The sequence below is a fragment of the Xiphophorus couchianus genome, chromosome 16 (assembly GCF_001444195.1).
Source record: "Xiphophorus couchianus chromosome 16, X_couchianus-1.0, whole genome shotgun sequence".
Lineage (NCBI taxonomy): Eukaryota > Metazoa > Chordata > Actinopteri > Cyprinodontiformes > Poeciliidae > Xiphophorus > Xiphophorus couchianus.
Window position 1 is genome coordinate 9712348 of NC_040243.1, and position 22221 is coordinate 9734568.

Sequence of the window (22221 nt, forward strand, 5' to 3'; positions counted from 1 at the left end):
CTGCTTTATTAGAGATCCATGACTGCTGCACCAACCTTCACAGATGGAGGCTGACACGGCTTGTCAGGATGTGGATGGGTCTTGCTGCGCGGTGTGTGGAGAAACCTTCCTGGCTCCTGTGGTTCTGAGCTGCATTGGCTGTGGTGGTAGTTTTTGTAATTTTTGTTTGGAACAGTTTTGGACACAGCTTTGTGTAAAAGAGTGTCCCCTCTGCTTTAAAGATAGCCTTGGACTTCCATATAAATCATGCAAGGCACACGGTGAGAGGATGCTCCTATTCTGTGTTGCTGATTTGGAGCCTGTCTGCTGTGTTTGTAGCAGATCTGGCCACCATATGAACCATACAGTGTTTCCCATAAGGGAGGCCTTCAGGAACCATAAGGTAGGTGAATCCTTTCGTTCTTTAAAGCGTTACTTTTAGATTTACACATAATTGAATATTCCCAGTCTATATAAACAGGCCAGCAACAGGTCACATGTAAATGTGTCCAAGGTGATCCTTACCTTTGTAATTTGTTGGATTTCCAAACGTATTCATTAAAAATCAGGTCTTTAAAACACACTTTTTTCAATTTGCCCCACTTCAGAACAATTCAGACTGTTCAATCATGTTTGCCATAGGAAAACATCCTAATAGTGTTTTCCTATGGCAAACATGATGTTTTAACCCAAACAATCCAGTTAATAGTGTTTAACACATCTTAATAGTGTTGTCCTATGGCAGGAGAGTGTTCCCTGAGCTTTTGCACCACAGGCACAACCTATTTTTGTGCAGCATTCCAGTAAGCTAATTTGGCCAACCAAATACTGGGTTACAAGGCACAGAAGGTCAGGTTGCTGTTAAATGCTTTTGAGATTAACAAATTAAACTTTAGGATGACTATGTTGCTGTGTGTCTTTTACCTTTTAATTAATTAAGTTTTTCACATATTAAACTTGTGACAGTTTAAATCAATACCCCATCCACAATTAAGTAGAATATCCCAAATTCAAATGGCCAGGAATAAAATCTTCCAGAGACAACTTCTCTTTGCTATTTATAACCTCCTTCATACTCTAGATTTGATTGTTTTGCTTCTTTCATTACAACCACTGGTTCACTTAACAACCTTCTAAATAACCAAAGGGTCAACATAGCATGAATGCAACTCAAGAACTATAGTGTGGGCAAATATTCCAGCACCATATATATAAATTTATTTCTGTGGTGCTCCACTTCATAATATTTGCAGTTATCAGTTGGTACAATCATTTAAACGTAAAGAGAAGGGTTTTTACTTTAGAGAGGTGTTTATTTGAGAAAGGGCAGCGCTCCGTGTAGCATTACACTTGACATGTATTTGAGATCTGAAGCATTAACAGTTATTTCTGAGGTTAAGATGAGGTAGCTTGATGTGGGAGGGGCATTAGAGCCTGCTTTACAATCAAAAGTGCTGGGGGAAAGAATGGCCACCACACATGCTCGTTCTGAAGATGACCTTTCCTGTCCAATTTGTGGACATATTCTGTGTAAGCCAGTGGTCCTCACCTGCAGACACAGATTTTGTAAGGCCTGTCTGCAAGACAGCTGGGACACACAAGACCGTAAGGACTCCCACTGCTGCCCTCTGTGCTGGCGTCGCTCTTCAATGGATCAAATTGTGGTAAACACTGTGCTAGAGAGGGCTTGTGCGTCCTTCAAAGACGACAGAAGCAGGAATGACCCAAAAACTTGTAAAGAGCACGGGGAAAACCTCACACTCTTCTGCTTGGAGGATCTGGAACCAATCTGTGGTCTTTGTGGCAAAGCAGCTGCACATAAGGGGCACAGACTCTATGCCATTGCAGAAGGCGCTCATGACTGTAAGGTAGGCATATTAATGTCACAAGGCTGGTCAAAGCATTGCTTCACAAGAGCAGACAGCAGCACATCCTTCACATAAGTGTTGAGTCTAAGTATAACCTATTAACCAGTTTTATGCCAGTTATTGCAGCTAAGATAAATGACAAAATCTTTGTTGCTTAGTATTTGAATATTAAATGCAGCCAAGGCATATTATAGGAAAAGACACTGGTATTAACCACCATGAGTAAATTAATAAACTTTAAATATTTTACAGTTTTAATTTTATTTAGTGAATACTAAATTGCTGGGAAAATGTGTTGCACATTGTTGGTTTTCCAACCTTTTTGTATTCCTGATATTCTAATAGAGAGTATATTCCTATTCTAATAATAGAATTATATATTTGGTATCCTGTTTCTATTCAGGTCCAGAAGTATCTGAAACTTGACTCCTACAAGGTTTAAGGGATGCTACATTCATTCATATCCTGTCTTTGCCTTTTTCCCTGAAGGCAACTAAACATCCAACACGCTAAATATGTTGCGTTTTTGTTTTTCAATACTATAAAATATCTTTAGTCTGTGCATGACCTGTTTTGCTGACGTGACCCGTTCAATGGATCTTCCATAGTTCTTTGTCTTTCATGCTACTGTATTGTTAAGCTTTCCATTTAGATGGAATGGTGCTATGGAAAGGTATGTGGCAGCTGAAAGCCGCACACTGTGCTGACAGCTTGGCCACCTGCCAGACTGACCTTGTAAAAGAGTTGATGCCCTGTCACTGACATTTCAGGAGGAGCTGAAGAGCGCTCTTCTGCCCTTGAAAGAGAAGCTACAGCTCTACAAGAATGCGACAGTAGCATGTGAGGAAATGGCTGAACACGTGAAGGTATGGTCAGTTTCAGGGATGCTTTCAGAAGATGTTCGAAATAACCATTTGAGCATGTCCCCTTGCAGAACCAAGCTAAACACACTGAAGCACAGATCAAAGAGGAATTTGAGGCTCTTCACAAGTTTCTTAAAGAGCAGGAGACCGCTAGACTTTTGGATTTAAAAGCTGAGGAGGATCAGAAGAATCTCATGATAAGTGAAAAGATTGAGGAGATGAGCAATGAAGTAGCATCGCTCTCTAACATTATCAAAGCAGCGGAACAGGAAATGAATAGTCAAGATATCCCATTTCTGAAGGTCAAGCATTTATATTAAGCCCATTTCAAGCAGAACTGAATGTGCATTCTTGTGCATGTCAATTAGAAACTTATATTTATATTGCATTTTTTCACAGAATTACAAGGAGACAATCAAAAGGTTTGTTTTTAAAAGTATGCATTGTTAAACTTGTTTTAAAGATAACTCTACAGAAAGAACTCCCGAATGTTTACTTTTGCAATCTCTTTTCAGAACCTGGAAAAAGTCTCCTGGTCCACACATGTTGTCTGGAGCCCTAATTGATGTGGCCAAGCACTTGGGCTCTCTAAAATATAAAGTGTGGGAGAAGATGAAAAAAATTGTCAAATATAGTAAGTCTAATGCAGAATATTGCAGCAAATTCAACAGGCTTTCTTCATTACATCAGTAACTCTACGTTTTCATTCAAGCTCCAGTGATTCTGGATCCCAATACCGCAGCAAACTGTTTCATCCTCTCTGAGGATCTCACAGTTGTGCAGAACTCTACCCAGATCTTCAAGCTTCCAGACAACCCAGAGCGCTTCGATATCAGCGCAGAGATGCTTGCTGCTGAGGGCTACTTCACTGGACGCCACAGCTGGGACGTGGAGGTGAACGGCAACACCTACTGGGTGTTGGGAATAGCCAGTGAGTCGATCAATAGGAAGGGCAAACACGTGCTGACACCTGCAGAGGGATTCTGGACTATAAGATATCGGAACGGAGAGCACAAAGCCTGCACCGCGCCCTGGGAGCCACTCAACATGTCTAAGAAGCCAGACGTGATAAGAATGGTTTTGGACATGGACAGAGGAAAGGTGACATTTTATGACCCGAAGGAGAGAACGCCCCTCTACACTTTCACAAATATCATCACACCAAAAGCCTTTCCTTATTTTTGTACCGCTTGCAAAGAGCATCCACTGAAAATTCTGCCGGAAACGATAACGTTGTCAACGGAGCACTAACAGAGCTGGAAGAAATGTAAAAATTCTCTTTTCTTTTTGCAAATATGGTTACACAATAAATTGTAAACAGATTAAATTGAATGAAGCAAACACTTTGAAATAGTTTATTAGTGCTACAGCAAAACAAAGAATTTGGGGTTGCACCTCACAAACCTCAACCCTTATGTAATATCACCCAGATTTGTTATATAAAAACAGTCAAAATGTGCCACTTAGCTTCTCTGCTGATAATTTATTTAAAATACTTTTTGTTAAAAGCATAAAATGTGAAATAGATCTAAAGTTTAATAAAAGGCACATTCTATAATAAAAAGTCTGTGTTGTTCGGTGGTTCAACAGTGTTGTTCATATCTGGCAATCAGGTTTAGTAATTCATTGCATAAAAAAAAAAAATCACGATAGATGTTATGGTTATGTTAAGGTTAGTATGGTTTTGAACTTGTAGGCATTCATACTGCCTGTTAAAATCAGGTTTTTCAACCTCATTAAAAACAAGCCAGAGTAACATAGGTAAACCTACACAGTACAACCTAGCAGCATTTAGCATTTCCTAGATGGGTAAATACCCTATAACAAAGTTTCACTTAATACTAGAAGTTATATTCTAACATCATTAATTTAAACATGTATCGTCCTTCAAATTAGCTGAGAAAAAAATCTATTCTATGTACGACGCTCCTCAAAGGCGATTTGAAGTGTTCATTTTGTGATTAAAAAGGAACTGTTAAAGAACAAATACCCCCACAATATGTCATCGTGTGTTACTTATACAGTGTTTAAACTCATGTGTAACAGTACTCGATGTAAATAGTCCTCTTAACTCCGTTTCCTGAAAACTGAACAGCCAAAACTGTGTTGCACCAAAACTGAATGATCCAGACATTGCTGCATGTACTCCTCAATGTGTTTTCCTCTGGCACCTGATTAACCTGTCTGACTGAGGCACTTGGACAGCACTGCTATGGCCACACACGTCATAGAGACATTCTTCCCTCCGCTATGGAGTTGTAAAGCTCCTCGTCCACTGGAACGTAACGGGCAGCTCGACTGTTCAAAAAGTAGATCTGGTCAGTTGTCAGCCGTGGGTCAAATCCCTCTCTCTGGAGTCTGGTCTTTTGGATTTTAAATGTACCTATACATGCATGTTTGGATATATAATATTTCATTAACAAGGAATTGTCAGCGATTATTTTTTTTTTTTTTACAGAGAGGAAATGCGGGGTTATTTTACCTGTGGTGTCTACCTGTGGGGAGATTCGCAGGAACACTGGGCGGGCATAAGTAGGAAGTGATCGCTGAATCTTCTGCAAGAAACTATCGCAGTCAAACTTCCCTGTAGCATCTGCGATGGCAGCCATGCCTGCTTTACCTTCCACACCTACCACAAAATCGAGAGCAATAAGACTAATGGGGAAAGACCAGGAAGTGGTTGCAATACGAAAAGATCCTTCAGTTCACCTGGCACTGCTACTCCATACACAGCCACATCGGTTTGATCCAGAACATTGCTGAGTATGCCCTCCACCTCAGTGGTGGAGACATTTTCTCCTCGCCAGCGGAAGGTGTCCCCACTCCGGTCACGGAAATACATGTAGCCCAGTTCATCCATCATCAGTACGTCTCCTGGAGTAAGTGAAAAGCTAATTAGCTGCAACTAAAAACACGACACAATGTTTGTGAATAGCTAACTGGTCACATCACACTGTGTGCTGACAAAAAAAGAAGTTTTGCTTTTAGACGACATAAAGTGCTAACCTGATAAATATGCAGAATCATTTTTCCTGAAGACATTTTGAACAATCTTCTTCTTTGTAGCATCTTGGTTGGCATAGCCGTCAAAGCGCCGTAATGGATCCTTCTGGTTTATACGACCTACCAGAAGCCCTGGTTCCCCTGTAAAGCATGGAGGATTTTAATTGTGTAGATTCAGTACAGAAGAAAAGACTCAAACTGTATTAGACAAACTTGTGACAGCATTAAAGCATTTTATTACCAGGGCTGCAAGGGACACAGAGACCACGGCTGTCCCGAATAAGCTCCATGGTTTCCTCATTAACCTTCACCAGCCGGATGGGGTACACGTTGGGCAGAATGCGACTGTTAAATCCACAGGCTCCCACCTGGCAGAACATACTCAGCTAAAGTATCCAACCCCTATCCAATTAAAATTTTATGCGGAAAGAGACAACATAGTGAATGCCAACCTTGCCATCCATGTTGGCAATGCTGCAGTTGCACTCAGTTGCTCCATAAAACTCCCCGATCTGCCCCACCCCAAATCGCTCTGTGAAGGCTTCCCACACACTGGGGCGAAGTCCATTCCCCACTGCCAGGCGAACTCTGTGGCCCTTCTCGGATGGCCGGACCGGCTGTGACAGGAGGTACCGGCAGATTTCCCCAATATACTGTACCACCTGTGAGGCAAAGTCATCAAAAGTTCTCTTATTGAAGTTAATCACCCATTAAAATGTGGTACTTTTGAATATTGCTCAAACTGTAGCTCTTACAGTGCAGTTGTACTTAATGCAATCTTCCCAGAAGCGACTGGCAGAGAATTTCCTTTTCACTACCACAGTGAGACCATGGATAAGACACTGACCAATGCCGATGATGTTACCTGACACCAACAGAAAGTCTTTAAGTAACAAAATTCAACAATTGATCTGAATGTGGGTTAATTAAATACAGAAGGTGAGCATCACTTACCTGCAGAGTGATACAGGGGCAGGCAGTCATAGATGACATCATCAGGATGCATGCGAAAGGCAAAGTACCCAAAGGCAGCTATTCTGTAGTAGCTATTATAGAAAAATAAATACAGACAAAATAGATTTTCAGATGTTCTCATTCACAGTACAGGAACAGTAAAAAAAAACCTCTTAACTGCAAGGATTTGTGGTGAGCAGTAGCTCGTTAGAACATACCGACTGTGGACCACAATGGCAGCTTTGGGGAGTCCTGTGGTTCCAGAGGTGTAAATATAAAACAGGCGGTCTGGAGAAGATAATGCAACATTACAGATAAAATTTCAAAATTACAACCAAATTTATGACATTTATTTCTATTTTCAACATCAATATAATTTAATTAACATCTGAGGGAAATTAAATCTAGGCATTTGACTGTAAAGCAAACACAAAAGAAACTGATTTTTCAAACATGGGCTCATCAATGTCAAAGTTAGTGAACATTATTTCTTTGCGTTTGTTTTTTACTTTTGGTTTCTTCTTGCTTATCTCTCTAATTTAATCCACAATAAAAACTAAAGAAAACAACAGAAGACACTTGCATGCTGGTGTTCTAAGACATTTTTAAGGCATTTAAATTTAACATCAAAGAGTGAAAATTAAGATATCCACTGTGCTTTTTGGTCATAACAGTTTATCAAAGTTAAATTCACCGTTTGAATGCATTAAAAGACATTATCATTGGTTTGAAATCGCAAATTATGGGATTTGACAGTGATGCTGAGGTCATGCTGTGTACATTATTGCTCTGCAAAATTTAAATCTGAACTAGATGTTCTCATTTTGCTTGGCTTGAAAACACTAAATATAGTGCCCCCTATATAGCTGCCTCAGAGTAGCTCATGTTCAGATTTTTGGATTAAATTATCTGTGAAAAGTACAAACAGCGCTCAGGTCTCAACTTTCAAAACTGCATACCCAAAACCTGAGCTGAAACAATATTCAAATGTCATTCGGCAGAAGTATGTGATCAACGCTAATTTTGCAACCAATAATTAATATTAATTAAATAATTTATTTGTTTCACTGACTTCGAATAAATGCGGCAAACTCATACCTAAAATAAGAAAAAACAAGCCAACAAAAAACAAGCGAACAGAGTAGGTTTGATCAGATAAAACTATAATTGGTCCATTAGCAGAGTCACATTTTCACAGCTCAAACAAATAAGGCATGACCCAAAGGAGATCTACACATCTTATTTTACTCTCGATCTGCATGAAGTGCAGAAAGTCCTTTTTATAAATGGCTAAAGGCTGCTTAGGACAACCTCTCACCTCTTAATGCATAGACTTGTCTAGTATGGTGTTGCATGGGTTTTCTTTTTGGAATCTTTCTTTTTATTTTGTTTTCAGAAAAAAAAACTATTACATAAGGTTAAAAAAAATCCTTCAACTGCATGTTTTTATTTAAAAGTGGACTCAAAATTTAACTTCAGATGTTTTTACCACATAGAAGCTTCAGTCATTCAGGAGGAGTTCACATGGGTGAAAGAAGAAACCTGCAGACATTCTATGCTTATGTAATCAGATGTAATATAAGTGCAGGTGCATATACAGTTATAGCCAGGGGGAAACACATTCTAAAAAAGTCAGGAAGATATCAGGAAGAGTATTGGGGGTCTCCATCTTGGGAAACAAACTCCAGATGCCTGTGGTGCTATATTCATCTACTAAAATTCTAAAAAAGTACCAACACTACAGACATGTGCAGTGGTCATATCGTTCAGGAAGCACACAGCTTTTGCATCCCAGAGATTAATGTATTCTGATTTAAAATGAGGGCATCAACCCAAAAGCAAAGCCACCATCTTTTGCCTCGCAAAAGATGGTGGCTAAAGCTGGCAAGAGATTTTGCACAATGCCAATGTTTTCACATGTCCAATCAAAACCCTTGATCTCAGATGCAAACGCAATAAGTACTGCAAGTACTGGTAATTGATTAACCATAAAGAGTATTATGATTCTTTCACCAAGAAAGTTTACTGAGAAGATTTCTTACACTAGAGAAATTGGTAATGTTGGCCATAAAAACAGAAATAACTTGGGTTGATCCCTACTAACCATTCATGCCTTTTGGGGGAACACAAGGTGAAGGTGGGTGTCTTGATGCAGTGGCTAAAACTGGGTCCAGAGGTCGAGCGTTCAGAGCCGTCAGACGTTCTACGCTGAGGTCCCCTGTACAAAAGCGCACTATGGACTGGCTGATGGATGAATTGATCTCCAACATGGCTGATCATAAAGGAAAAGATGCGAGAAGGCAACACAAGTCAACAGAAGATATCTCAACTGTATGAGAACATCCAGTAAATTTAATGCAATATGAATCATTTTTGATACACATTTCAGAGATCTCTGTAACAAAGTTAATTCATTCCTTAAAAAAAAACACTGCTCTTTTAAATGATATACTTGCTTTCTGTCCTCTAGTGGAGGATTCAAGAATTACAGATGCCCTGTGCACGTTTTATTTAAGATTCCAAGATGGCTGCCCAACCTTTTTAGAAATAGTTTCCATATAACAAATATATGAGAGGTGTTTGACATTTTAAAGTTCAGCTTGTTCAGTTTTAGATAATGTATATTGTCCAACTGTTGACACAATGATAACACATTCATTAATGTATAACTCTTTGAAAAGGGAACCAAAGCCAGTGCCAACCAGGAAGAAACATGCTATTGCAAGCTTCAGTGTAACAGCCACTCTTTCCTCTGCAGGATATGGGAAAACAGGCCCACATTTAAGGCAATCCACAGCTGTGCCTCTTAAAATGATAAATGATGACACTGGCCGGGCATGCTATGGTGGCGTAGGGGATAGCGCGACCCACGTTTGGAGGCCTTGAGTTTGGAGGCAGTCGTGGGTTAGATTCCCGGACCCAGCGATATTTGCCGCATGTCTTCCCCTTTCTTCTTCCCCCTTTCCTGTCAGCCTACTTTCATATAAGGGACACTAGAGCCCACATAAAAAAAGATGACACTGACCACAAATAAAGGCCCCAGGCCGTATGAGACATAGGGTAGGTGAGTGACCGGAACCAGTTTTTTAACAAGTCTGGTCAGTCACCCACCAGTCCCCGAGCTGTCACCTCCACCCTCTGTGTCAACTGTCTGTTTCTATTCTCAGGACTTCATACTTTTCAGCTTTTAGACACCATCCACTCTCCTCACTTCAAAGGACTCCATCCCACAACCGCTCTCCTCCACCTAAAACTTGTTTCTACACTTCAGGTGACAAACAGGCTGCAAAAGATCAAGGCTGTAGGTCTGGGTAGCACTGACTCCAGAGGTGCTGTGCAGATCAACTGTGTGGCATCATGGGATCTATGTTGAACCTGAGCCTGAAGATGGGGAAAGTGTGTGGTACCAGTGCCAAAGACCAAACAATAGAGACATCTGCATCTACTGACTGGTAGCCCTGACATTGAATCTGATAAAAACCCTCGAGAGAATTAAGTATTATAAGATATAAGCAAGTAAATCAAACAAACAAACAAACACTGCCATGTTGTCAGGACTGTTCAGTTGATTAATATATTCTGCAAAATAAAAAAATTAATTCTTAGAAACACTTTTGGTGACTTTATATTTTTTTTCAGGCTTACATAAGTTTGAATAATAATATAATAAACATATTACTATAAAAATCCATCATGAATTATACAAATAATGTGTGAAATCCAGGTAGGTCAAGCTAGGCACTGTAGGGTTAATTTTTAGTTCAAGTCTGAAACTGCTCCAAAACTGCTTTGAATGGTTGTTTTTCTACAGCTAAATTAAAACAAAGATGGAAAGTTTGCAAAACAAACAAAAAGGCATGCAATCTAACTTAAGGATGCATGAATGGAATTCTCAAGGCAATGTTAACACGCACAGCAGGTTCAGACATGCTAGAACACAAGTCATCTTCATACTTCAGGTTTAATTTTCTAACGGTGAACAATAGAATCACCCTAGAGGTTTTAAAATTTTATACAGTTAAAAGCTAACTGTATAAAATAAAATATGTAACCACCCAGTGTATATGTGCCAACCATCAGTGAGCCTGTGTGTTCTCCTTTTGATACAATTTGGAAAATACACATTTAAGTGATTACTCTACATCCCCTCAAGTGCAGCTTTTCATTTACCCTTCGGCTTCAGTTTTGAGAACTTGATATGATCATGTGAAATATATATAAACATAATTTGCTATGCATTTATTATAAACAACATACTCAGGACTCATTGTTGAGGGTTAAGAACTAACACTGTTTGAATTACATGGAGGGGAGTATTTTGTTTTACATGCATTCCAAAAACTACTAATTTCATACATGAGCATATGCTTTAATGGCCCACAAAAATTCTACCTTTCATCAAACCCTAAAATAGCTTTTAATCACAGCATTAAACTACAATCTTACTGGTAAATAATTATATGGGTAAACTCTGGTTTTATTTCAAGGCAGAATGTTTTCTGATCTGTTTTATTACATAATTTCAATCTGTAGCCAATATCACCCTTAGGCTGAATATGATGGTTATTGCAACTAGAGCTGCGAAGAAGGGACAAAAAATATATATATTTACATTTTCTGTACTGAAAAATAATTATCACAATACAGCTTAAGTTAACAGTTCAGTTTCTACAACAGAATCTCTTTTATAGACGCTGAAAGAACTAATTAAAATAAACATTAATAACTAATGATCATTACTTTCAAAAATTGATATTTAAACACCATTCACATAAAAGACAATCCATCTTCTGTAAGAAAGGTGTTGTCTCTCCCAGAGTTGTAAGAATGAAATTACATCATTCTGCTCCCGAAATCCTAATTTGGTGGTTCTTTCAGCCTGTTCACATTTTGGGCAAAACTGTTTTCTTGTGTGGAGTCAGAGAAATATAAAGTGGCTGTGGAAGAGATTCATGAAGACTTTGAGGGAGTCCTTTACGTGAGTTCTTGTGAAGTACGAAATGTCCTTGCTGACAAAAACTTTGTTCTTGTGAAATTTTAACAAAATAACTAATTTCTCTGTTCGTGCAGAGCATGTATTGACCTTGAATATTGTAAAACACCAAGAAGCACAAGTAAAAATACCAGCAACATATTGATATAACCTGTGCACAGCTGTTTAAGTGTATACATTTGAAGAAGAATAAAATGATGTCCATCAAGTTTAGGTTTAAAACTATTCTCGCTTTTATAAAATGTCTTCGCACACACTGCCCAACAGGCAACAAGCATAGTTTGTCTTAATGAATTTTAAAATCAATCGTTATCATTGTTAATGTCACTTTTTATTCCACAAATAGAAATATAATTGTTTTGCTGACCTGCAAAAATTACAGATAATTTACCAAAAGTTTGTTTTAACATATGGACAACAAGGCAATAATATCAAAGAATATTTTTGTAAAATAGTCCATCCATTTTGGTGTGTTTTGGGAGTCCCAGCTTTTAACAAGCTTTTAACGTAGGTTGAAAGAGAAACATTATACTCTTTAAAATGATACTGGTTACATTTAAGCTTTCTTTTTATAACTGTTTGAAAGAAAATGAACTATTCAGGCATAGTACTCTTTTGAAAACTGTTGATATCACACCTACTTCAAGAAATGTGCTATTCAAGGTTTATGAAATCCTTCAGAGTAATACAGATTATACAGATGGTGACATTAATCATACTCACCATCAGCCAGCTCAGCTCCGAACACTATGGCCCGTGACCCTGATACCCCAATGCAGTGCAGAAGAGGATCACAGCGGAGGCTGAAGTTAATAAGAGCAGCTTCCACCCCAATTTTTGCCAAGCCAAGCCACAACGCCACATGTAACGGCCTGCTTTCCAAGAAGAGGGCCACCACATCCCCAGAGACCCATCCTTGACCTCTTGCCCAATGAGCTACAGCATTAGAGATCTCATCCAGCTGGGTGAAGGTCCACGTTTCCCCTGTGGCTTCATAGATCAGTGCTGGTTTATTTGGGTGTCGTTTCACAGTCTGGGCGAAGATGGAAAGAATACTGCTTCCATTGCGCATGTAGCGCCACAAAGCCAGCTTCACCCTCAGCAGCACATAGAGGCCACTGATTCAAATGAGGGAAGAAGAAGAGGGAATATTTGAGTGTAGATCCACTTCCAGAAACATCACAACTTAATTTGGACGCATTTAACTTACTTGACGTCTCTCTTTGCAGTACGTGCTGCAATGTAGAAGTATTTCCAGCTTTTGGTGCCTAGATATACTCCTAGGCCTGCTGCCAGACTCCAGGACCAGGACACCCCAACCAGACGCAGCAGTCCCAAAGAACCCAGAGAGGCTGACACACTCGCTGCATTGTGCATTCTTGTCACGAAGAGAAAGAAGAAAAAAAAGAAGAAAGAAAGATGGGATTTAAACAATACGTGGCTTAAACTGAAGCCTGCATGGGTTCCTCTTAAAGGCCTGAAGTACTGCAGCGCAGGCTGGTACAGTCAAGTACACCCAGAAAACCTTGTTTTACTTATTATTAGACAAAAAATAGCTAACTAAATTTTAGGGCATGTTTTGCATTAACACTATAGTTACAACAACAGAAGTATCCAAGTTGTACTTCAGTGGCAACCGATACCTGGAGCCACGCCAGAGAAAACAGGCACTCATTGGAAACAACTTCAAATTTGTAGACAACTTACCTATGAGTGAAATATCCTGCCGCGACGTCACCTTTCACCCAGTAACTCGGCTCACTTTGTTGCTCTGACGGAAGCTTTCAGACTTTGTCCTTCCGCCGCTAAGAGCGCTGAAAACAGCTCACAACGCTGTGTTTCGGTGGAAATCAGGAGTTTTGAAGTGTTTGTAGCGGTTTATCGTTGTTAGCGCGGCGGCTGTCAAGTACTGAGGAGTTTGCTAAGTTCAAGTTACAGCTCAAAAATACGGGTAAGAGATTATAGCGGGCTGGCATCTGCGAATAAGCTATAAATAATAATTAACCCTGAGATAATAAAGATCCAAGAGGAAAGTATAAGATGTGGAGTGAATCAGGCTATTTTCTGTACTCCATATTGGAGAGAGCTGCTGCCATTTAAGCACCGCCCACTAGGGGGTGTGAATTTTGTTCAGGAGCTCACCGATTGGCTAAACCCGAAGCCTGTCAAACATGTCTCTGTTCTGATTGGATAAAATCTGCCCCGACCACCAGATTTGCAGGACGCTGCTACTGAATGTAGGACAAATCATGAGAACACCGGTCCAGACTACTAACTAAAATGTTGTGAAATGTCGCTTGGGTTGTCTCCCATCCCTTATTCACTCCACGCTGCGCAGGCCCTTGGTATGCAAACTATGAACTTTTAAGCTATGCTGAAAAATAACAATAACATTTATATATTAACTTACAAAAAAAAAAAAAAAAAAAACTCTGAATCAGGGTGAAAACAAAGCAAATAACTTAAGATGCCAGTCCAAAATGAAAGAGGTCAGGGGATGAGGGTCATTGAAGATTAATTGTATTTCTGCGGCTTTCTAACAGGGAGTTGCTGGATGTTGGTATGCCTTGATAGTAGCGACCACAGCAAAGTCTTGTCAGCATTTTCCTTCGAAGTAAGATATAAACCCAGGGGTCTAAAATCTGATTCCAGGCAGCCATGCGCAAGCCAATTAAAACAAGCAGATCTGGTTCAGTATGCATCTTAAACTGCTTCATGAAAATGTGGATCTATAAGACAGAAGAAACATAAAGACAGAAAGATTTAAGCTATCTTCTAACTGACTCTAACATCTGAAATGTGTGCAACTCTTTACAGTAAATATCTCAGGGGAGTAAAAGGAAGAGATGTACACACCAGAAAGGGGCCCCAGCAGACACAAGACACCACAGTGACGGCTGCGAGTTGCACCATCATCTCCACATCCAGTGTGCAAAACAAGGAAGCAGACGATGCTGTTGATGCACGACGATCACTGCTACCTGAAGGTGTCGTATTTCCATTTCTTGACTTTATTCTTGCATGCAGCAGTGCCAGTCCACTGACAATGTTGCAGAACAGGGAAAAAAACAGAGCAAAGAGACCCAGAGAGGAGAAGACCAAAACTAGGGTTGTGTCAGCAGACCCATGAATCGGCAAGAAACACCATGTTTTGGGAAACTGGAGAATATATCTTCCTGTTGAAAAAAATGGTGACAGAGCCAGGACTAGTGCAAAGGTTGACAAAAATAGCACCACTGACTTTGCATGAGCAGCTGTAACCATAGAAACATGAAAAAATGGCTGCGTGATTGCCACACAGCGTTCCACTGCCATTGCAAAACCAAAAAACAAAGAACACAAACCAAAAAACACCATACTTGCTCCAAAGACATTACAGAAGGGTTCTCCAGTCTGTAAGACCCCCTGGTTCAAATGCACATGCAGTGCAAATGCACCTAAAATCACATGACCCAACAGGTCAGCCACAAGTAAAGCCACTGTTAGTAGCAGAAATGATTTTTTTGATTGGCGGCGGAATCGGCCACGGGACCGAGCCAGTATTCCCAGAGCAGTGAGGTTGGAGATGGCTCCAAATAGCATGGTGAATAAAGACATCCCCAAACCATCAGGTTTAGAGACAGAAGGGGAAGTGGTGTTGGTAGCGGACACATTAGGAAAAGATACATTTATTGGTACACTTGGTGTCGTCATTGTCAGTGTGACCTACAGAAAAATACAAAAGTAATTGGAATTATGAAAAAAAAAAAAACTCACCTAGAAGTTAACAGTAACATAACTAAAGATTTTATTCCTCGAGGATTCTAGTTTAAATTACTTCAAAACATCACATTGGCAGACTATTAAATAATGATATTGTATTTTAAAATAAACAGAAAAATTAGTCACTCCTGTAGTGGCTTCGTTTTTATTAGTTTTCTCATCCATATGCAATTTTACTTTTAGTCTTTCTGTTATTTAAAAGGCAAATTATTTTCAATTCTACTTTTGTTCATTACCATCATTTCAAAACATTTTTGTCACCTTTGTAATGCCCTTTGTTTTAATTACTGAAATTTATTGAATTTAAATGAAGGGGGAATCTGAATTAACTATTTTCCTTGTATTAAAATGTTTCACCTCTATTTTCACTCCACTATATGTCAAAGAAAAACACAAATCAACACGTTCATTGTCACAAAGATTTTTATAATTTTACAATTGTCAACCTAAATAAAGGCATTTTAGTATGCAACTAACCTTTAAATTAAATGGAAGTCAAGGAAATTTATAGACACAATTTGCTCACTGATATAAAAAGATTCTTTAGAAATTGTTTACATAAACAGTGGATATTAAATACTTCTTTCCAAAATCAATGTTATAATTTTGAATGCAGTACTAAATAATCCATAAAACATTATAGATACAGTTTTGAAGCAAAAATACATATTGCTCTGTTAAAGCATATGAGAATCTTTTAAAATTTGAAATATAATGTTTACACATCAACATAACCAAGAATTTTGAATTTCTGCCCAGTTTCTGGTGTCATCTGTTCATAGTGGTGGGGCAGCTTTCCCAGCATTACCTCTAGAGACATGCAGAAACCTGTTATTTCCTTGTACTTTTGCTTCATAACTATCTTGACTGCTATCTATGAAAACAGGAACGTTATTTATAAATATGTTATTTACAAGTACAAAAACGAATAAAATATGAACGAAACTTACCCAGAGATAGCAATGGATGAATCTTGGTTTGTTTATGGAGGAAACAGATGAATATGTTCCTTATCAGCAGCGTTGCCTTGTTTGCTAAGTGAGTTATCACTACTTCCCTCTCATTTTCTCTTGTCCCCTCCCTTTTCTCTCCAACAGTTTCTTTTTTGCATGTTCCTCCTTTTTCTCTCCCTCTCTGTAGAGAGCCGTTTTATCACAACCTTCTGGATCTGGATTTTCCATCCTCCTTCTCTGCTAAAAGCATTCCTTCCATCTATTGATCTCTTCTGATAATCTTATGGAGCAGAGTGGATTTCAGCTTGCTCTCAGTTATTTTCCGATTGATTAACTGCTTGCTAAATGGTTCAACACTCGTAATAAGAAGCAGATATTGGTTACAATCTTTTCTCTGTTACAATAAGATGTTTTTTCTTTCCTGAAAGCATGTAGTATACATGTCTCATAAACAAATGTGATGTCATTGATAAAACCTCATATAATACAATGATAAAATGTAGCCCTAGCAATGTCTTTGTAAAATAATAAGATCAATAGAAACCAGATTCAGCCCTGACCTTTAATGCAAACTAAATTTCTAAATGTAGTAATCCTGTATGATTTAATTGCTTGTCTCTGTCTAAACCTTTGAGTTTTTCTATGAACCATCATGACGCTGATCTTACATAAACAGGAAGGAATAGGAGAAAGTCTCCCATTTCCTGTATACTTTTCAACCCACCTCAAGAAATACCTTCGAAATCATCAGCAATGTTATATATATGATTACATTTATTTTTGCAAATCTAAAAAAATGACATTTACAATACATATTTTAAGAATTCACACAGAGAAAGAGATGTAAACAAGAAATAAACAGCATCAGTGTAAAATATGCAATGTGTTCTAAAACCATGTGTTACAGCGGTGCTACCATTTCAGAGGACCATAACAACTGAACTTATCTAATATCAGTTTCAAGCAAATAGCATATGAACTCGCTGAATAAACAACTCTTTTCGATGTATTCAGATGCAATAAATGCAGCAGCCTTGGAGCCAAACACTAATATAGGCAAAAATTCCCAGCGACTTATATACAGGCAAAAATTCAAATGATAAATCTGTGTTTGTGTTTTGAATTTCATTTGTATTTCTCAAGCTCAAAGATTTAAAAGAAGAGCTTGCAATATAAGTATATTTTGGATTGTCCTTGCTGATTGAAATAAGTACCTGAATGAAGCAACTTACATTAGTAGACGTGCCTGATTAAGTTCTACAAACGTGTAATTTTGAGCAAAAGAACATATAATTTTTCATATAAAAATACTGTTTTTGTATGTACATTTCCTAAATAAATTACATAATTTATCAAGTTACAAAAATACTGTTAAAAAAAGTATTGCCATGAAATTATGGACAGTCTGAGTTGTCAAAACAAGCCATGTTCAAAGCTTTAATATCCATATTGTAGCTGGACTTTAATCCAAAGCTATTAATAGCAATAAAAATAACTTTATTTATAAAGCCATTCAAAGTGCTGAACTATCACAAGGAGTTAAAATAACAATACAATTCCAAGAAAAGCAGCAAAAACAATATGCATAAAATGAAACACATATGACCAAGTGAACAAGTGATTTTTTAACTTAGCTTTAAAAACCTACTGAGGAACATGTCTGCCAAATGTCCAGTGATGTCTCTGGGGTCCGATGACCATTAAATCTGTCTTGTCACTGTTAAGAAGCAGGAAATTATTTTTGATAAGCAATGCCTAATTACCGATCGATGGGGCTGTACTTCAGACAAATCTGCACCGTTTCCAAATGAGAAAGGCACATTGTCAACATAACAGTTAATTGTTAGGCTAAATCAGCGCAGAAGAGCTTCAGGAGGCAGAAGACAAAGTTAAAAAAGCATTGGGCCAACCACCCTGAGGGGCCCCAAACTTCACTGCACATGTCTCAGAGAGCTCATTTTTAAAAATGGACGTTCTGAGATCTCCCAGAGATATCGCTCAGTTAAATGTGAGACTCTCCCGTGTCCTGGGTACTTCTGGACGCCTGAAGATGAAAATGCAAACAATGAGAGAATTAAAAACATATTACATTTACGAGGAAAGCTTTGCTGTCTCAGAAACAACAAGAACAAACACTATGCTTCACTTCACATATTATTTTAAACCAGAATGAATAATTCTGGGCTTAAAGCAACAGAAAATATTTATTCTGATTTAATTTCAAGCAGTGAGGATAAAGAGTAAAAAACGTTTTTTTAATACACTGTATGTAAATATTTCTATTAGTTTTAACTGTATGTTGAACACATTTTGAAGACATAGTTTAACTCTAGTCTCGGTGCATTAATGAGCAGTAACTGTATTCCTTCTATTGAATAAAATTTTAAATCTCTGCTTACATTAGCTTTGCTTGAGTAGATGTACTCGGAATATGCTCTCTTCCGAGGTGCACGTAGTTGAGAAAGAATGTTTTCATACTCCTCCCTCACCTAAAATCAGAAAACAGATTGAGCTTTGATCCCTGATAATGTAGAAAACCTGAAGTGTGATGTTTGTTTACTTTAGCAAAAGGCATGACTGACCTGTTTGGAAAATAGACAGTGCATGACAAAGAGCATGACACCTTGAAGGCTGCCAAAAAAGGTGAACAGATAAGACATTGCTATTGTGTCCTTTTCAAACTGGAAACACCCAAAGATCCACGTGATGCCGAGTACACAGAGCTGAGCCACTGCAGTAATGGTGAATGCCCTGCAGGAGGCAACAAATGCACATTGGTAAAAAGGAGGAACTTCATTTTTTTATGTCAAAGAGGATGTTGCGCTCATTTTTTTCAATTTTATGAGTAAGGAAGTTAAACAGGTTCTTTTACAGAATGATAGTTGTAGGTTGACATGTGGAACAGTGGTAACTTACTTGATTTTATTCAAGCTGTCCAGGTCAGGGTTTAAACTTGAAAACTTCTGTGCCAACTTCCACACAGTGACAAGGAAGAAGAAAACGTTTACCTGGATGATGAGAAAAAATTTAAGTAATTTTAAGAAATAAGGTTGGTCCCCATATAAATTTTACAGTAAATAATAAATAAATTTTTGGTAAAAACTTACAGTAATGATGACACAGACAGGGCCATAGAAACTCCAAATCGAATCCAAGTTTAGCCAGCAACTGAAATGTAAGTTGACATTTTATTGAACAGATTGAACAGGTTAACTTTTTCAGAATTTGAAAATGGTTACAAAATTAGACAAAAATAAAAATGAGATTCATATTAGTTGATGGAATATTAAAAGCTCACTATTTCTTAGTCCCGTATCCATCTCTATTGATCAATGCAGTGACAGCAACAATTGCAGCAGGAACTCCGTAGCCCCCTGCCATCATGTAGCTGGTTTTAAAGTTGGTGTTGAAGACCAGGACCACCATCCTGAAGAGCTGGATTCCCTCCAGACACATCCAGCAGAATGCAGCCAGGTAGAAGAAATGCAGCATCCCTGCAACTACTGCACAGCCAACCTAATGAGAGTAGAGATGAAGCATGTGAAAAGCATCACTTCAAGATGAGTTCAAGATATAAGAAAGAGCTAACTGCTGAGATAATATGTTCTAACAGGATTAATACACAACTACAGTATTTAGAGTGGCGAGCACTTTCAGTACCATTTTAGCTGTAGTATGTCTTAATGCTTGATTTTGTGATGTGTTTTTAGAGGCAAACACTTTCAAGATACTTTTTATCAAGACAACAAGCTGTTAGAGCATTAACCTTGTTCTGTGTCTGAGAGATGCCTGCGAGAAAGATGAGAGTTGCAATAAAGAGGCTGATGCAGAGGTGCAGGTGGATGGTTGTTCTTGGGCTTTTGATAGACCGGATCATTGAGAAGGTCAGGATGCAGAAGAACAGGCAAATTAATGAAAGGGATAGGCCTATCCAGGAGATCAGCTGCAACTCAAATGGGTTCTGTATGGAGACAGAATGGGGAAAATTAAAGCACTGGATTTTCAAATGTGAGCGACTTTATGTTCTGAATAACTATGAAGTAAAGGAAGTAGAACCTCTATGTCGTAGAGGGCCATGAGCACAGCGAAGCTGCTCAGGTGGTTACAGGAACACACAGTGTAGTTTAGTTTGGACTCCACCACGCTGCAGCCGTGATCAGACCACGCACCTCCATCCTTAGAGGAATCCCAAAACACACAGGTGTGGGCGGTTTGATTTGACTGTGAAACAGATAAATGCTTTAGTTTCACATTTATCTTAAAATATTGAATGTTATGGAAGAAAGAAACAAATAGGCTTTCTCTTACATGATCAAGGTGATGTAAAGTTATATTGACTTTTTCGTTCAGGTGTTTTGTGTCTGTATTGCTAACACTGACAGTCACCACTTTGGAGTTTATCTTAAAGTTCTGGCTCTCATTCTTTTTCATCCCACTAAAGAAACCTCCGGCAGATTCTTCCAGGTTTGAATAGCTCAGCAACGAAACTGTTGTAAATCCTTCAATGTCAAGACAAAACAGGTTTAGTGTTTGAAATTAATGTGTTTTAAATGTGTTATTTATATACATTGTTTTTACCAGGATAAGATGAGGGATTTCCTGCAGCTTCTTCCATCTTGATATCCACTTTAGCCTGTTTAGACGACAGAGTCTTTAATCCTTGGGGTATAGCCGACCCAGTATGTACCAGCAGCTCCAGTTCTGGTGGAAAATTGGTATTAAATAATTTGTACCATAGATAAAACTATGAATTGCATGAAATATGGACTTTAAAGAGACAGACTGATGTAATAAAAAGCAAAAGGGAAGGAGTGTTTATATTTTTATTTAGTTTGGAAAGCAGTCATATTAATTGCTGGCTCACCTGTGTGATTGGTGAATCTTTTAGTTCTTGGTGTTTTAATTAAAGGTCCAACAAATCTTAAAACTTGTTCCACCATGTCTAGAAATGTGGAGATTTTCCTGTTGTCTTTGACAGATCCAGCAGACAGGAGCTGGTCGATTATAGAGAGCAGAATCTAGAGTCAAAGGAGGAGAGAGATTGAAAAAAAAAACATGTTTTAAAGGTTAAAACAAAATCAGGCAGAGAACTGACTTCTTTGGCAGCATAGCTGTACAGATGGCGGTACACCATCTGACATGGTGGGTTTCCTCTAAAAGGCTGCTTCTAAAAACAATTTGTACCGTTAGCAAGTCTTCTCCATTGAGGTCCTTTGAATCTTCACTTCCTGAGAGCTTCAGACAACTTTCACTCAGTTGCTTCATATCATCTTGAACCATGTCAAATTTCTAAAAGAATGCAAAAAATAAAACATAGGAATCACATTCAAAAGGTTATTGATAACAGACATTAGAGGAAAATCAGATTTCGAAAAAGAAAAAAGATTCATGCTGTGACTTTACCTCTGTAAGATTGTTCACATCCTTGAGAACACCACAGTGAAGCTCTAAGAAAATAAAACAATAGTTTACTGTCTGAAAATTATTTTGAAAGTGTTTTGTTTGGTATAAACCCCAAACCTGTTTGTATTGGTCTTTCAGAAAAAACAAAATCTATTCTTACCAGTACAACGGCCCATTTTGTTGCCATAGTTAGTAAACCCTGCAGAGCATGCACAGTAATGGCCACTGGCTTCATGGAGGCAGGATCCATTTCCACAAATTGTGTCATCAATCTTACATATGTCTGAAATGGAAACAAATCATCCATCCATCCATTTTCGGTTCACCCTTGTCCCTAATGGGGTCGGGAGGGTTGCTGGTGCCCATCTCCAGCTACGTTCCGGGCGAGAGGCGGGGTACACCCTGGACAGGTCGCCAGTCTGTCGCAGGGCAACACAGAGACA

General features: G+C 38.5%; 4 protein-coding genes and 1 long non-coding RNA gene across 9 annotated transcripts in view; 2 read left to right on the forward strand and 3 right to left on the reverse strand.

Moving 5' to 3' along the window:
• Window positions 1-4286, forward strand: trim35-13 (tripartite motif containing 35-13). 2 transcript variants are annotated; one of them, XM_028043188.1, is made up of 6 exons: window positions 1-382; window positions 2618-2713; window positions 2782-3012; window positions 3110-3132; window positions 3226-3344; window positions 3423-4286. In XM_028043188.1, exons 1-6 carry the CDS (start codon window positions 44-46, stop codon window positions 3959-3961), a joined length of 1347 nt encoding a protein of 448 aa, XP_027898989.1. In that variant the 5' UTR covers window positions 1-43; the 3' UTR covers window positions 3962-4286. The 2 variants fall into 2 exon arrangements, with proteins under 2 accessions (XP_027898989.1, XP_027898988.1); XM_028043187.1 differs by lacking the exon at window positions 1-382 and adding an exon at window positions 389-1847.
• Window positions 4052-13769, reverse strand: slc27a1a (solute carrier family 27 member 1a). Its single transcript, XM_028043173.1, has 13 exons — window positions 13368-13769; window positions 12871-13038; window positions 12384-12778; window positions 8772-8939; window positions 6886-6955; window positions 6668-6759; window positions 6469-6578; window positions 6166-6375; window positions 5955-6081; window positions 5717-5854; window positions 5420-5584; window positions 5193-5339; window positions 4052-5093 (listed from the first exon to the last, which is right to left on the reverse strand). Exons 2-13 carry the CDS (start codon window positions 13035-13037, stop codon window positions 4936-4938), a joined length of 1947 nt encoding a protein of 648 aa, XP_027898974.1. The 5' UTR covers window position 13038; window positions 13368-13769; the 3' UTR covers window positions 4052-4935.
• Window positions 13485-17940, forward strand: LOC114160550 (uncharacterized). The gene is made up of 3 exons (XR_003598780.1): window positions 13485-13611; window positions 14478-14647; window positions 16520-17940. It is a non-coding gene; the product is annotated as an uncharacterized LOC114160550 (long non-coding RNA).
• ptger1c (prostaglandin E receptor 1c (subtype EP1)) lies at window positions 13933-16508 on the reverse strand. Its single transcript, XM_028043195.1, has 3 exons — window positions 16373-16508; window positions 14517-15365; window positions 13933-14389 (listed from the first exon to the last, which is right to left on the reverse strand). Exons 2-3 carry the CDS (start codon window positions 15351-15353, stop codon window positions 14165-14167), a joined length of 1062 nt encoding a protein of 353 aa, XP_027898996.1. The 5' UTR covers window positions 15354-15365; window positions 16373-16508; the 3' UTR covers window positions 13933-14164.
• adgre5a (adhesion G protein-coupled receptor E5a) overlaps window positions 17499-22221 on the reverse strand; it is a 12338-nt gene continuing 7615 nt past the window's right edge. For all 4 annotated transcript variants that reach the window (XM_028043172.1, XM_028043169.1, XM_028043170.1 and 1 more), the window contains 14 exons: window positions 21939-22061; window positions 21779-21822; window positions 21560-21664; window positions 21240-21393; window positions 20954-21076; window positions 20684-20874; window positions 20432-20596; window positions 20142-20336; window positions 19674-19891; window positions 19483-19543; window positions 19292-19383; window positions 18958-19126; window positions 18775-18864; window positions 17499-18419 (listed from right to left, as the gene is read on the reverse strand). In XM_028043172.1, the coding sequence (XP_027898973.1) occupies window positions 18378-18419; window positions 18775-18864; window positions 18958-19126; window positions 19292-19383; window positions 19483-19543; window positions 19674-19891; window positions 20142-20336; window positions 20432-20596; window positions 20684-20874; window positions 20954-21076; window positions 21240-21393; window positions 21560-21664; window positions 21779-21822; window positions 21939-22061 (1772 nt within the window). In that variant the 3' untranslated portion in view covers window positions 17499-18377. The remainder of the gene's footprint in view (window positions 18420-18774; window positions 18865-18957; window positions 19127-19291; window positions 19384-19482; window positions 19544-19673; window positions 19892-20141; window positions 20337-20431; window positions 20597-20683; window positions 20875-20953; window positions 21077-21239; window positions 21394-21559; window positions 21665-21778; window positions 21823-21938; window positions 22062-22221) is intronic.